The sequence below is a fragment of the Lipophrys pholis genome (assembly GCF_963383615.2).
Source record: "Lipophrys pholis genome assembly, chromosome: 13".
In the NCBI taxonomy this organism is placed as follows: Eukaryota; Metazoa; Chordata; class Actinopteri; order Blenniiformes; family Blenniidae; genus Lipophrys; species Lipophrys pholis.
In genome coordinates this window covers 2678953-2693534 of record NC_137632.1, presented here as the reverse complement: position 1 = coordinate 2693534, position 14582 = coordinate 2678953, and the positions used below count along the sequence as shown (strand labels likewise).

At 42.9% G+C, this 14582-nt stretch overlaps 1 protein-coding gene across 2 annotated transcripts in view; it reads right to left on the bottom strand.

Annotated features, from left to right (window-relative positions):
• Positions 1-14582, bottom strand: part of wars2 (tryptophanyl tRNA synthetase 2, mitochondrial) — a 42637-nt gene that overhangs the window by 10326 nt on the left and 17729 nt on the right. Inside the window, exons 2-3 of one of the 2 annotated variants that reach the window (XM_080477796.1) lie at positions 5975-6235; positions 5299-5373 (exon numbers count right to left, since the gene is read on the bottom strand). In XM_080477796.1, coding sequence (XP_080333922.1) covers positions 5299-5373; positions 5975-6235 — 336 coding nt within the window. The remainder of the gene's footprint in view (positions 1-5298; positions 5374-5974; positions 6236-14582) is intronic. The other variant, XM_080477797.1, reaches the window with a different exon arrangement.

Sequence of the window (14582 nt, the reverse complement as noted above, 5' to 3'; positions counted from 1 at the left end):
CATCATCATCATCATGTTCTATATACATTATCTGAGCGAGGATGGCTGGACGTGGAGCTGATCCCAGGGGGCTGAGTACATCACTGGACAAACAGACACAAGACTGATTGTTGTTTTATGGAAAGCCCAGAAAACCTGCAGAAAAAAGCCAGACATGCACAGGGAGAATATGCAAACACCACACAGACTGGAACTCTTACTGTGGTGAGGCAATAATGCTTTTTACTGACGTGGAATGAATAAGACATCTTATTTTGATGTATGATCAACATACCAGGAATTTCTTTAGGCCTTTCTAGGCAGCAGAAAACATAATCAAGGACAATTACATGTAGTTAAATAACATTTAAACGTATTCAAATAAAGCCATAAAACAATTATTAATACAACCTTTTTTATTTTCCTTATAACTACTAATAAAGGAATTAAACACTCAAACGCAACATAAAAGAACCTCCAATTTACCAAGTCCTTTTTTTAATAAACAATTATGTAAAAATGACTTAACTTAAAAATACTTAACTTAATGATTTGGGCCATTTTAATGTAATAAAGCAAACTAAACTAATAAAGCATAATCAAATCAAACTTTATTTATACAGCACTTTTCATACAAAAGGTTGTCGCACAAAGTGTTACACACACACACACACACACACACACACACACACACACACACACACACACACACACACACACACGATCCAGGAGAGAAACCCCCTCCTGGGGGGAGAGAAACCCCCTCCTGGGGGGCCGTCCACACTGAGAGGAGCCACAGCCTGGAGCTATGGGGCCCCGCCACAGGGGCCCCCACCCAGCAGGTCAGGAGCCCACACCACGCTCACTGAACCACAGTGCTGAGCTCCACCGCCGTGGACACAACAGTCCCCAGGAGGACGCCCCCCACAGGCAGACCAGACTCAACTCCCAATGCGGAGCGCCCCCATGAGGAGGCGCTGGGATAAAATAAATAAGAGCTTTATGACATGAATCAATAAATGAAAATATACGAAATAGAGCTAAAACATTGGTTACATCAGACAGAAAAATAAAACATAAAATAATCAACTAATAAAACTAAATAGGAGCTTTTAAAATGATTTGATAAATTAAATAAAAAAGATTAAGCTAAAACATTGACTACATTGATTTTACTGACTTTATTCTTCTTTTTCCTATAAAGTCAGTAAAATAGTCAACAAATTAAAAGCTAAATTAAAAAGGTGTGTTGTGAGCCTCCGTTCATAACATTTTGCCAGTACTTTATTGTATTTACATTATTGAAGTAGCAATAATAACATTTGAAAATGTAATGACTGCAGCCAGTGACGTACAAATACATAAATGGGACTGATTTTCTTTGGAATAATAGATTTTCATCCCTTTTCTGTGCCGTTTGTAAATGACAAAGACGTCATATTTATTGAAGAAACAACAGAAATCTGTCTCAGTTATGGAGAAAGTTATAACCTACAAACTCTTTTTGAAAGTATTGTACAACAACATTGACTTTACTTCTTTTAAAATAAGTAAAACTCTTATTTTATTGACTGTGTTACATTGTTGGCCATTAGAAGATTGTTGGTTGCTATAGCTCATTGTGTGGTATATCTGTGCATATAACTGAGCTATTTTTAGCGTATCTAACATCATTTTATTTGTATAAAAGGGCTATTTTTATTGTTGTCCATTTGATTCTTGTAAGAATGACTAAAAATGTGAGTTCCTTTCAGGATTACAGCATCTGTTGGTCTATTTGGAGCTGCTTGGTGGTGTAGTGGTGAGTGCTCCTGCATCGCTGTGAAAATCTCCCTGGTTCGAGTCCAGCTGGAAGTTTTCCCTTTGTGAAGTTTACAAGTTTGAACTGTGTTTGTGGGAGTTTTCTTTCCTGGTTTCCTCCTCCAGCCCAAAAACACACATCTGAGGTTATATGGTGACTATGAATTACTCGCTTTATGTAATTCAGGGTTACAAGGGGGCCTGAGCTGATGTGAGCCAATTCTTACTAAATTGATTGTGCACTAAGTCAAATGTTTGAAAAAATGTCAGTAATCTCTTATTCTAAACACATTTGTACAATAAATGTCTTTACTTTCTTTATGTACAGCAAAACGCATGCACCCAGTAATCAGAAGTGAATGAAACAATAAACAAACATAATATATAGTGTATGCCTGCACACATACAGATCTAAAGTTTAGATTAAAAAAAACAAGTATGTCAGTAATTAAGTGCTGAATGTTTTTATGTAGAGAGTATTTCTAATTTCTGGCTTTGCTGTCCATGCATATTTAAATACATTTTTCAAGTGCAAGTTTCAGTTTTTATCCTCCTTTTGGCAATTTATTGTAAAAAAAAAAAAAAAGAGAGAGAGAGATTTTAAGAAACAAATTGCATGTGGATTAAATTATATAGATGCTAATGTGCATTGCAAAGAAGTGGTGAGGAAGTAAATATTAATAGTGTGTAGCCGCTGCATCTGGCTGGCAGGGCTAAATGATCTCCAATAAAACACAGTTTGAAGGAAACTGTCCTAAATGTTGTGTGTGTGTGTGTGTGTGTGTGTGTGTGTGTGTGTGTGTGTGTGTGTGTGTGTGTGTGTGTGTGTGTGTGTGTGTGTGTGTGTGTGTGTGTGTGTGTGTGTGTGTTGTGGATAAATTCCTTCTCCTTCAGCAAATCAAAGTTTATAGTTGTCGGCCTTTTTCTTTTCGTTCTGAACCTTGTTCTCTCGTTCTCGTTACATTCTGGAGATCATGACGTCGACACCAGACGGCCGAGGCTCAAAAACAGGATTTCTGACTCACATGTATGAGGATGGTGTCGATTACACACTGCAGATACGCAGCAGTGAGGACAGATGTCAGTGAGAACGCATGACGGGGAGCAAAAAGACTCATTCATGCGGCAACGCACAAATAAATACGTCTCATCTAGATGCGTATGAATCCGCAGCGTCGGTCGTTATGAGGGCAGGAATGTCACTCGTGACTGTGTGAAACATCACTCCTGATTTATTGAAGGAAACTGATGGTGTCTGACTTTAGTTTATGAACTCAATAGAAACGTATTTTGGATATTTAAAAGTAATATAATTGCCTCAAGTGCAAAGGACACCAGGCTTTATTGTAGGTAACATGACTTCTCTGATATTACCTGTGAATAGTGAGGAAACTTTACCATATTTTCTGGACTATAAGTCACATTTATGTTTCCCTGTTCAGACGTGACTGCAGTGTTGGTGATGCTGGTCCAGAACCTTCGGGGAATTTGTTCTTCAGCTTGTATCCCATGATTAGTACTTCTTTCTTTTATCCATTACAGTAACCGTTTCTGTTTTTCTCCAGTCACCCACAACTTTCTCACACTCAGAACACATTGATGCTGTTTCAGTTTTCTGCAGCACATTACGTCTCTCTTGGTTCAAATTCTGCCGTGTTGCTTTTTCTTTTTGGGAACGTTCTTGCACCGTCAGTCGAATCGAGTAATGATGGAGGTTTTCTTTTTCTGTGGTGCTGCAGCAGCTTTCTGTTGTCATGCAGTGAAATACAAGTTGGTTCTCAATTAAAATCCCATGACTTCTCAAACAACTAAAACAAGTGGAGCTTATAGTCCAAAAAGTAGGGTACACAGAAGGTCAGAGAGAGAGAGAGAGAGAGAGAGAGAGAGACAGAGAGAGAGACAGAGAGAGAGAGAGAGAGAGACAGAGAGAGAGAGAGAGACAGAGAGACAGAGAGAGAGAGACAGAGAGAGAGAGAGAGAGAGACAGAGAGACAGAGAGAGACCGAGAGAGGGAGAGAAGAGATAAAAATGGCAAAATAGAGTGAGAGAAATAGAGAAAGAGACACCGAGAGAGAGTAAGCGAGAAACAGAAAGGTATATACAGAAAAAACTAAAGTGATATACGTGACACAAATGAGGACGAGACAAAGGGCAAATAAATGGAGATATTGAGATCAAACTAGAAATCAATGTAGAAACAGAGAAAGATAGAAAGTGACAGAGAAGGTGAAGAAGAAAATATAACATAAAACAATATGCATATCATCACACACACACACACACACACACACACACACACACACACACACACACACACACACACACACACACACACACACACACACACACACACACACACACACACACACACACACACACACACACAGTGAAGGAGACCATACTTCAGATCATATCAGCCCAATGTTGACAGTCTTTTCTCGTCACACTGAGGCTCCGTTTACACGACAACGTTTCCCGTGACAACACCTAATCCGTTAAAAGATAAAAGGAGAGCGTTTCCACTGCAGCAGCAGACACACTGACAACAATGTAGTTAGTATGCCGGGCCACAGGAGGGCGCTGTTGCTTGATTTTGTAATGAAACTACACAGACAGAGAACAAAAGACTATAAGGGTGAAGAAAATGGAGAGAACCTGACATCCGTATGGACTGATGAGGCATCGGATGATATCAGGGAGAGTCTCAACTATTAAACTACTGATCTGGACCATAAAACTAGAATATGGACCGCGAGTCAAACCACTACGGGTCGTACCACTACGGGTCGTACCACTACACTATGCGGCCGCCATGTTTGTTTACAACTGGATGAGCAGGAGGGAGGAGGAGATGAGCAGTAACAGGCTCTGTAGCCTCCATCAGTCTCCGCAGGAGGGATTTGCACCGTGAAAGAATCTTTCCACCTTGGGAGCCGGATTAAAAACTTTGTGGATACAGTGCATACGCAATCTGGTGCCGTGTAAACGGACCCCCCAAAGGTGAAGAAAGTTTTGCGGATACACTCAAATTCGTTGTCGTGTAAACGGGGCCTAGAATAAAAACTCTAAAAACTGCAAAGTCAGCAGTTTGAAGAACAGCTAACGGTGGTCTCAGCTCAGTAAATCCACTTTTCTCCTCGGTGCTGCTATAAAACCCGGTGGTATCGAAAGTGAAGGCCATGAATCAGCAGATCCACAAATCCTCAGAGCTCAACTCGTCACCGGCTCTGTTCGCTTTTTCAATGGAGTTGAGTGTTTTCTTTGGGCAGCCGAGGTATTTTTACATGTGGAGCAGGCGTGTTGAACACGGGGGCCGCATAGTTATTTGGCATGAAGCTAAACGGTGAATAAAAATAGTGCTGGACGTGTGTGAGGAGGAGGAAAGGTGGCAGAAAGACACAGATGGACTAAACATAACTCCCCCACAGACCTCGTGAGAAAACCTGGAGAGAAATGAAGACCCAGCGGGGATCAGGAGGACGATGGAAAGCAGTCTTTTGTTCTCTTCTAATTTTCTACCTGAAGTGTGTGACGTGCCGTGAATGCTGTCGTTATCCTCTGCATGTGGCTGAAACACGTCTCAACAGCTCGTTTCTCCAGTTTCCAGAGTGGACAGCACCGATGAGAATCAGAGAAAAGGATAAGCCCTAAATGTGGGTCTGCATGTCAGCAGATAAACATCAGCCCACAGCTGCAAAACAAACTGATTTTAAGTCGTAAAGAGAAAAAACCGTCACATTCAAAAGGCTTTTTGCTGGTCCAGTCCCTTCAAGGTGAAATTATTCCTCCTCTGGCCCCTGAACTAAATATATCCCTGCCTAAAGCAGTTCAATTTGAAATATTCACAGTAAAAACATTGAAGTGATTCAGTTCAGATTTGCAACTATTTCTGATCAAAACCTCGACTGTTCAGACGCAGAAAGCTTTTGGTTATCATGTTTTCTTAAGTGTAGTGTGGAGCGCCACGCGGCACGGCGCCACGCGGCGCGGCGCAGCAGCTGGACGAACAGGAAGCACGTCAGTACCTCTTCTTCCTGCTCCGTTCCCTGCACGTGAAGGACCCGGGCACACATGGTGTTCACCCTTTTGTACCGTTTATGGGATTGGATGTTCTGCTTCTTTTGTTTTTTACATGTTCGAAATCAAACTTCAAATCAAAGCAACCAAGCCTCCATCATCAGCTGCTCCAACCCACCTGAGACTGCTGGAAGAGCACCACCCTCTCCGGGTCGATGCCGCAGGCCAGCAGGCTGGCCGCCATGTCCAGGATGCCGGCGCGGAGCCGTGCCGGGTCCTGGGGCTGTGTGATGGAGTGCAGGTCCACGATGCTGTACAGCACAGACGGGTACTGGTTCTGCAGAGCCACCCAGTTCTCCAGAGCACCCAGGTAGTTTCCCAGATGAGGTACTCCAGTCGGCTGGATCCCGGAGAACACACGGCCACATCCTGACGGCTCCTGCAAACCAAGCCCAAACATGACTCAACTGATTCCATCGGCACTTTACTGAATCAGCATTCAGACTGAATTAATATTTAACTGTTTGGCCTCTTGACAGAAGTAGAGTGAAGTAGAGTGTCTGTATGTCACACATGTACTATGTTCATTTCTGTGCTCTGTCAAAGTACAGGTGGCAACTGACCTCTGAGAATTAAAGGAGTGATGCTCAACTGTCATAAAACTCTTTGTTATAGAGGATCAACAGACTCATTTCAAAACCAGAACACTGAGGAATTTAGGTTTATTGGCCTTTCTGTGTAGTGTGCGTACTCTCTCTCCTTTCTGTGTACTCTCTCTCCTTTCTGTGTAGTGTGCGTACTCTCCTTTCTGTGTACTCTCTCTCCTTTCTGTGTAGTGTGCGTACTCTCTCTCCTTTCTGTGTGTAGTGTGTACTCTCTCTCCTTTCTGTGTAGTGTGCATACTCTCTCTCCTTTCTGTGTGTAGTGTGTATTCTCTCCTTTTTGTGTGTAGTGTGCGTACTCTCTCCTTTCTGTGTAGTGTGCATACTCTCTCTCCTTTCTGTGTAGTGTGCGTACTCTCTCTCCTTTCTGTGTGTAGTGTGCGTACTCTCTCTCCTTTCTGTGTGTAGTGTGCGTACTCTCTCTCCTTTCTGTGTAGTGTGCATACTCGCTCTCCTTTCTGTGTGTAGTGTGCATACTCTCTCTCCTTTCTGTGTAGTGTGCATACTCTCTCTCCTTTCTGTGTAGTGTGCGTACTCTCTCTCCTTTCTGTGTACTCTCTCTCCTTTCTGTGTAGTGTGCGTACTCTCCTTTCTGTGTACTCTCTCTCCTTTCTGTGTAGTGTGCGTACTCTCTCTCCTTTCTGTGTGTAGTGTGTACTCTCTCTCCTTTCTGTGTAGTGTGCATACTCTCTCTCCTTTCTGTGTGTAGTGTGTATTCTCTCCTTTTTGTGTGTAGTGTGCGTACTCTCTCCTTTCTGTGTAGTGTGCATACTCGCTCTCCTTTCTGTGTAGTGTGCGTACTCTCTCTCCTTTGTGTAGTGTGCGTACTCTCTCTCCTTTCTGTGTGTAGTGTGCGTACTCTCTCTCCTTTCTGTGTAGTGTGCATACTCTCTCTCCTTTCTGTGTGTAGTGTGCATACTCTCTCTCCTTTCTGTGTAGTGTGCATACTCTCTCTCCTTTCTGTGTAGTGTGCATACTCTCTCTCTCCTTTCTGTGTAGTGTGCATACTCTCTCTCCTTTCTGTGTAGTGTGCATACTCTCTCTCTCCTTTCTGTGTAGTGTGCATACTCTCTCTCCTTTCTGTGTAGTGTGCGTACTCTCTCTCCTTTCTGTGTCTCGTGTGTGTACTCTCGCTCTTTTCTGAGTGTAGTGTGCGTACTCTCTCTCCTTTCTGTGTTCCGATACCAACGTAAATCACGGATTGTAGAGTTCTGCTCCATGATCCTGATCTGCTTCATGGTGCTGAAATGACTCCACAGTGTTTCCCTGCTGCTGCTCTGCTCGCTGGCTGCAAACTGTGGACTGGATTTCCTGAAGGGAGGCGGGTCTCAATGAGACGTGGAGTAATGAGTCAGCAAATCCATCCCACATTTTCCAGCCAGCGAGCAGGCTAGGGAAGTAGCACTGTGCTATCCATCTTTTCATGACAACATGTTGCCGTTTGGACGGATTTTACACTCAAAACACCACAAAGCAACACAGCAACATAGCAATGTTAGCAAAGCAACACAGAACGTGGATGTTAGCAAAGCAACACAACAACGTGGATGTTAGCAAAGCAATGCAGCAACGTGGATGTTAGCAAAGCAACGCAGCAACGTGGATGTTAGCAAAGCAACACAGCAATGTGGATGGTAGCAAAGCAACGCAGCAATGTGGATGTTAGCAAAGCAACACAGCAACGTGGATGTTAGCAAAGCCGCAGCACAGCGAGGCAGCGCTCTGCAGCGCTCTGCAGCCAGACGTCAGCGTTTTCAAACTCCAGCTCTTGGAGAACAGCACTGACATCAAAACAATGCCCAGCAGCTCCTCCAGGCTGTCAGCAGGCGATTCACACCTCCGTGAAGCTACGTCCTACTCCACGCTAAACTCCCTGAAAATAGTCCCAATGGTTGGAGCTGCGTTAGAGCTGGAAACATTGTGCTGCTGCTGCCTTGCTAAAGAATTTCCCCAGGGATTAATAAAGTCATTCTGAGGTTTTAAAGATAGAACTAGTTTATTATGAGATGATGACGTCACGCAGACCCCCACAATGTCCACATGGAACAAAAATACTTTGTACTGCTTCCTGTTCTGACCTGATACTAACCTCAAGTTGTCTTTTGAGAGAATACATGTATACATTAGTACATTTCATACTTTACTGTAGAAAGGAGTTTATCACAGCCTCATAAAAAGTCAACATTAATGATAATAATAATATTAAAGCAAACAGCTCTGCTATCAGAATAGTTCAGTATCGGCAGATACTGTATCCACATTCAGGTATCGGGATAGAATCAGGAAGTGGAAAAAACGTGGATCGGTGCTTCTCTTACGGGCAAATGTGGAAAGGCCTTCACACTTATGTTTGATGATTCAACTACTAAAGCAATTTCCATTTGTCTGTATTACTTTAAATGTATTTATGTATGTTTTTTACAAAAACAGTTGGTGTGAAATGTGTTTTTTTTAACCAAATCAATTTTTACCTAAATAGAGCTTCAATAAAATCAGGAATTACCCTCAAAAACCTTTGCATTGTTTTGGCCCTCATCGACCTATGTCAAATAACTTTGTGCATCTTGCTCGTGCAGTCTGTCGTCTCTTCTCTAGACCACCCTGCATCTACATTTGTTAATCTGTCTTTCCTGGTTGATATCTAATGTCCACTCTGTCCTTTTCATGCTTCACTATCCATCTGAGTGTGGTTCCGTTAAAGGGTTGGGATTTGTTGTATTTGGGTTTATATAAATAAAGCTGCAGCCTGCAGACACAGAGGAGTTGGTGTTAAACTTTTGGCACGTTGGAGGCCAAAAGCAGCAGCCATGCTTGCGTTAGTGAGACGCTAACTCCACGCCTCACACCTCTGTTCTCTCCCAAACACATCCAGCAGGAAGAATGCATCACCTCGATGGCCAACAATATCACATAACCTCCATCCAGCAGGCTTCAAAGCCTCCGTTACCCACAACTGGAAAGGACCTGAGAAGAATAGAGTGGAGGCTGAACCACGGAGGTACATCAAATAAACCGACACGTGGCTGAAACCAAGTCAGCAGCATTTGAAGATGGCCTGTATTGAAGAGAGCATCAACTCTGTGAGGAGGAGGAGGAGGATCACTCAGTGTGTTTGTATTGTTGGACAAATGCTGAGTTTTTCTTTCTGCGGAGCATCAGCGGGCCAGAACGTTTCACTTCATCTGACATTGGTCCAGTCAACTAAAACTTGACTTTTAATCAGACAAGAGACAGGACCACAGCAGAACGGCACCTGCCACAGCACATGCCGCCACACTGGCATCCAGCAATAAACATTAACAATGGTGAATACATGGACATTCAAATGGACAGACATGTTTAGACGATGTGTAGAAGAACTATTTACTACGGCCATGTTGCACATGCACAGTAGCAGTTTTCGTCGTCCACACAGAGATGGAGGGTTTTCAAAAAGTTGTGTTTTCCCCCCGTTTACACAGAAACACAGTGTTTTAAAAAAGCACCACTGAAAAAGTTGTGTTTTCAGTGGCTCTGAGCACCGTTGTCATATAAACGGACCCCCAGAACGCAACAGGAGTTTTCTGGAAATGGGGTCTTAATCATTTGTGGCAAATAAAAGGTGTAAAGGGCACCACCTTGCTGAGAGTCCACCTTTTCTGTCCCATATTAACCGATGATAAACTTTTAATATGTGATTGCGTGGTGGTGTAGGGTTTTCACACATAAAGTAAAAGAAAGCCAAGTTTAATTCCTTTCTTTCGACCTTAGTGTGCCGGTCAGTCTTAAATATGCACGTGTATTTGCACTCTGACGGGCTGTCAACCTGTACAGGTGTAACCTCCACTTTGTCCATGGTCAGCTCGGATTGAAGCGCCCCCACGACTTTAACTGGAGTTTAAATAAAAGAGCTGAAGGATAAACTACCGTTAAAACCCAAGTTATCCAATTCACTGGATTAATGGTTAAAGGAGAAAGTTGAGCTACATTGATGGCAGCTCGTTTTCAATCTCTCCTCTGCAGAGCCTCTGGGATCTCCATGTTATCGCCTCTAAATCTGAGCGACGATCATATGTTCCCCGGCTACACTTCTCGAGGTTATTACAACTAATCATTAAAACCTGAAGCTTTCAGAGGAAATCCTCTTCAGTCACCGCTGAGAAATGGGTTATCTTGACAGCTTGCTGAGCTCCATCACATTCAATCTGACTGAGGCTGCGGCTCGGCACAGCATCAGAGATCAGATAGCAGCTGCTCTCTCACCAGCGAGGCCCGGAGCTTCTACATCTCTCAACCCTGAGGGATCGTGTAACGACTGCTCTGAGGCCAGCCCGCTCCACCAACATCTCCATCTACTGGCCTGAGGGAGCAGCTCTCTGCCCTGCAAGAGCGAGGCAGGAAGGAACTGGGTGCTTATGTCATTACCAACAGGGTAATTGCACTGGAGTGCCATTGATGCTGAGAGCCTCTTAAGAGGTGTCAGGATTGATTTGGGTGCGGACGGGGCCCCGGGTCTGGCTCATGTGTGTTCTCACCTCGAGCTGACACGCCAAACGCATGTTCCCCCCTCGGCCGCGGCCCCCCAGGGGAGGCCATTAGCCATGCAGACATGGTAATGGTGTCATTTGAGCCAATCGAGTGTCAAATGAGAGTCAACGCCGCGGCTCACGAGCCACTGGGCAATCATGGGTTACGCCGCTTCGCCGACACCTCCATGTTACTTTTGGTTGGAGGAAAGTGTCTCGAAACACGTGCGTCTACAGCTGTTGGAGGGGAAAGTCGGCTACACAAGGATGTAAATCAACGTCTGCACGATGACAGAGGAGACAGCAAATGTTGTAAAGCAATTAATGTGTGCAATGAATACTACACAGGCAAAGCCAACAGTAATAAAACATTATCATCCAGCATGCGTTTGCCTTGGACTAAATTAAACCTGTGCTGCTGTGCAAGTGAATCCATTCACTTGTGAAATACTTGCAGAGTGACTGACTTCACATCTTAAGAGGTGAAATTACATCTTGTGACTCGTTACAGCATTTCCAGGAAGATAAATCAATCACACCTTCAATATTTATAACCACATTTAAACACCTTCAGTCAGACATGACAATATCATCACAATTGGCTGAAATGTGACTTTTGACAAGTCTAACTTGCTTTTCTTAAACTTCTACCTGCTTCTTTTGGACAAAAACAGCATTTAGCTGCAATGCATTGCATGACCAATTTTACAGCTTCATCGGAGAGTGCTGTATCATGTGACCTTTTAAGGGCGATGCCACTCGTGCACACCTTTATGATCCAGCAGGTGTTTTGAGAGGTTGAATGCGAAGGAAGCACAGAAGCTAATGTTTATTCAAGGCGGCCAATTCCTCACAGGTCATGTGGCAAAAGGTCCAAGTTACCCACAGTTGGACAAACAGAATTAGTTATAATTGAATTAGACACTCCACATCCAATGAACACAACTTTAGTGGAATTGCAACTATTATGAAAAGCTCGCAGTAGGACAGAGTAAAATGGCAGTTTTATTCAGGTGTATAATAGTAATAAGTTAGTAATGTGATCCTGTCCAATGTGATGGGGTTACGTCCTACTTTATTTCACCACACAGGGTCTTAATGGGTCAAAAGCAGCAGTCTGATTCACTTGTGAAGCTGAAGTTAGTTACTTGAAGAAAGATGGCCTCTAAGCACTTTTTAAATGACCCAACTTACAAAGAACAAAAAAATGCTAAACTACCAACATGCAGACGGCACTTATAAACGGTAGACGTGTGTTAATTACAGACTGAGTTTGGATTCAGGCGAATTCCCAACAACTGAAATCAGAAAACTTTATTGTGATTGCTATAAAACAACCAAACTTTGTCAGTGCAATCAGACTTCTTCTCCGAGCAGCAGATAAACAGGAAGTAGATCAAATTTGTATAAAAATAGTATAAAACGAATCTTAGATGAATAAATAAAAACAGGTATGTAAAAAAAGGTAAATAAAACAATTACATTGTCCCTGGCTGAAAAGTGCAGCAGTGTTGGTTGGGTGGTGGGGGGGGCACCTCCAGGGAAGAAGCTGTCCCTTTGCCTGTTGGTCCGAGTATTTATATTGCGGAACCGCTTTCCTGTCGGGAGGGGGGCAAACAGGTGGTGTCCGGGGTGAGTTCTGTCCATGGGGATTTTGGTGGCTCTCCTCGAGACCTTCCAATTCCATCAAACGTTTAATACATCTGTTTAATGAAATTCTGTCTGTTACTTTTACTCCTTTCGAGTAATTCTTTTAGTTACTGACTTTTCTGATTATTCCAGACATTCTTTGGTTATTATTTATTATTTCTTGTTTTAAATTTCTCTTTTATGATTTGACATTTTTAAATAATACTCAGATTGGGTTAAGAAACCTTTCTGATGACTGTATCGCGATATGATTTGCAATAAAAAGTAGATAATGTCAAAGTCTTCGGTCTTTTCTTCTATTAACATTAGTCTTTCTCTTGCCCTGAATTAACAGTGGCTGTGACGAGGCCCGTGGTTTTAGTGGACATTTTTTCTTGATTTTTGTGCTTCTGACTTACACATACTGAAACCTGATTACCCAAAAGCTCAGAAAAAAAGGAGTGCAGATCACAGTTGTAGGAAGTTGACGAGCTCCAGTTTGAAAATGATGAAATATGCCTGCTGGTGAGTGGTGCTATCTCCCCTATTGTCTCCTCGTCTGCAGCTTTGCCTCAGTAATCAGATGCCTGCCGATGACACAGAGCAGACTCGCTTGTTCTCTCCTCATATTTTACTCTGACAGGCACGGCGCTGTCGTACTGCACCGTGGCAAAGGTGATGAAAGCTTTCTTCATCCACGTCTGCCATATGCTGAATGCATTACGCGCCGTGTGTGCGCGACATTAAAAGCCAACAGCTCGAGGGTTACATACACTAAAAAAGGCCATGTTTTCACACTTGCAGCACCTTTCCGGGAATACGTGTTCATTTGTCTGTGTGTGCGGTAATATCCACAGGGATGGAGGTCGTGTGCAAACACAGACGTACGTCCGCACGTGTCGTAGTCTTTGCCTACATCAACATCGGCCAAGCTGTGAAGGTGTCTGTCTGTATGAGTTTGACAGCTCACATCGAGGATCAACCCGGAGGAAAAAAACCCTCCTGTCAGACTATCAGAAACACTAATGTGGCCAAATCCTGTGCACAAGCTGCCTTATTAAAGGAAAAACAATAGTCAACTGAAATTGTTACACTTCATTTATTTGAGGATCAAAATGAATCAGTGCTGCATGTCCCACAATTCCAGAAAAGATTTTATTCCAGTCTTAAACGGAAACTTTCTCCCCTTTTCTCTCCAATGGCCCTCCAAAGCCTCCGAACATCTGCTTATTAGGACATGACAAATGCTGGATTTATCGTTTATGTGATACAATAAAATTACACCCACAGAAAAGAATGTAGCAACAACAAACAGTACAAAAACCAGATGCAAAAAAGTGCAAAGACTGAGACGAGTCTCGGATCCACAGAGACCAATATGTCATTCAGACTCTTTTTGCCAGATTTCTACCATCGTGCAGCTGGAGTAAGGTATTCTCGACACAAGCATTGGATATCCAGTCCAATCCTGTCTGATGGCACATGGCACGATAACCCCAGACATCATGCCCAAAGCCCCAAATCAACTGAAAACCGTTTTCTTGAGGGACCCAAATTTCTACATTTGTAAACCTATTCAACCCCACCCACATTAAAACTTATATAAATACAAAAATAAATTGAGAAGCCACATAACACACAATATGTGAAATAAAGTTTATTTGTTGTATTCGACTTCATTTTTCTCGGAGGATAAACTCAAATGTTTTACGCACCGCCTCGGTTTAACTGGTGCCGCCTCAGCTTTAAGACGATTTTCAACACGAAAAGATAAATTCAGCTCTGATTTTCTCTACTGCTTCACGTTGTATGTTAACTTTTTGTTTTTGACCAACATGGCGCTCCACCCTCTGTTCTTCCACTGCCATCACTTCTAATGTAAACACTGAAAAACTTCGTAGTTTTGTGACAGAAATGTATTAAACGCAGACTCTATTTTAAAGATGCAAAACATTTTTATACCCCTTTAAGTCAAGAGGGCTCAAAAAAA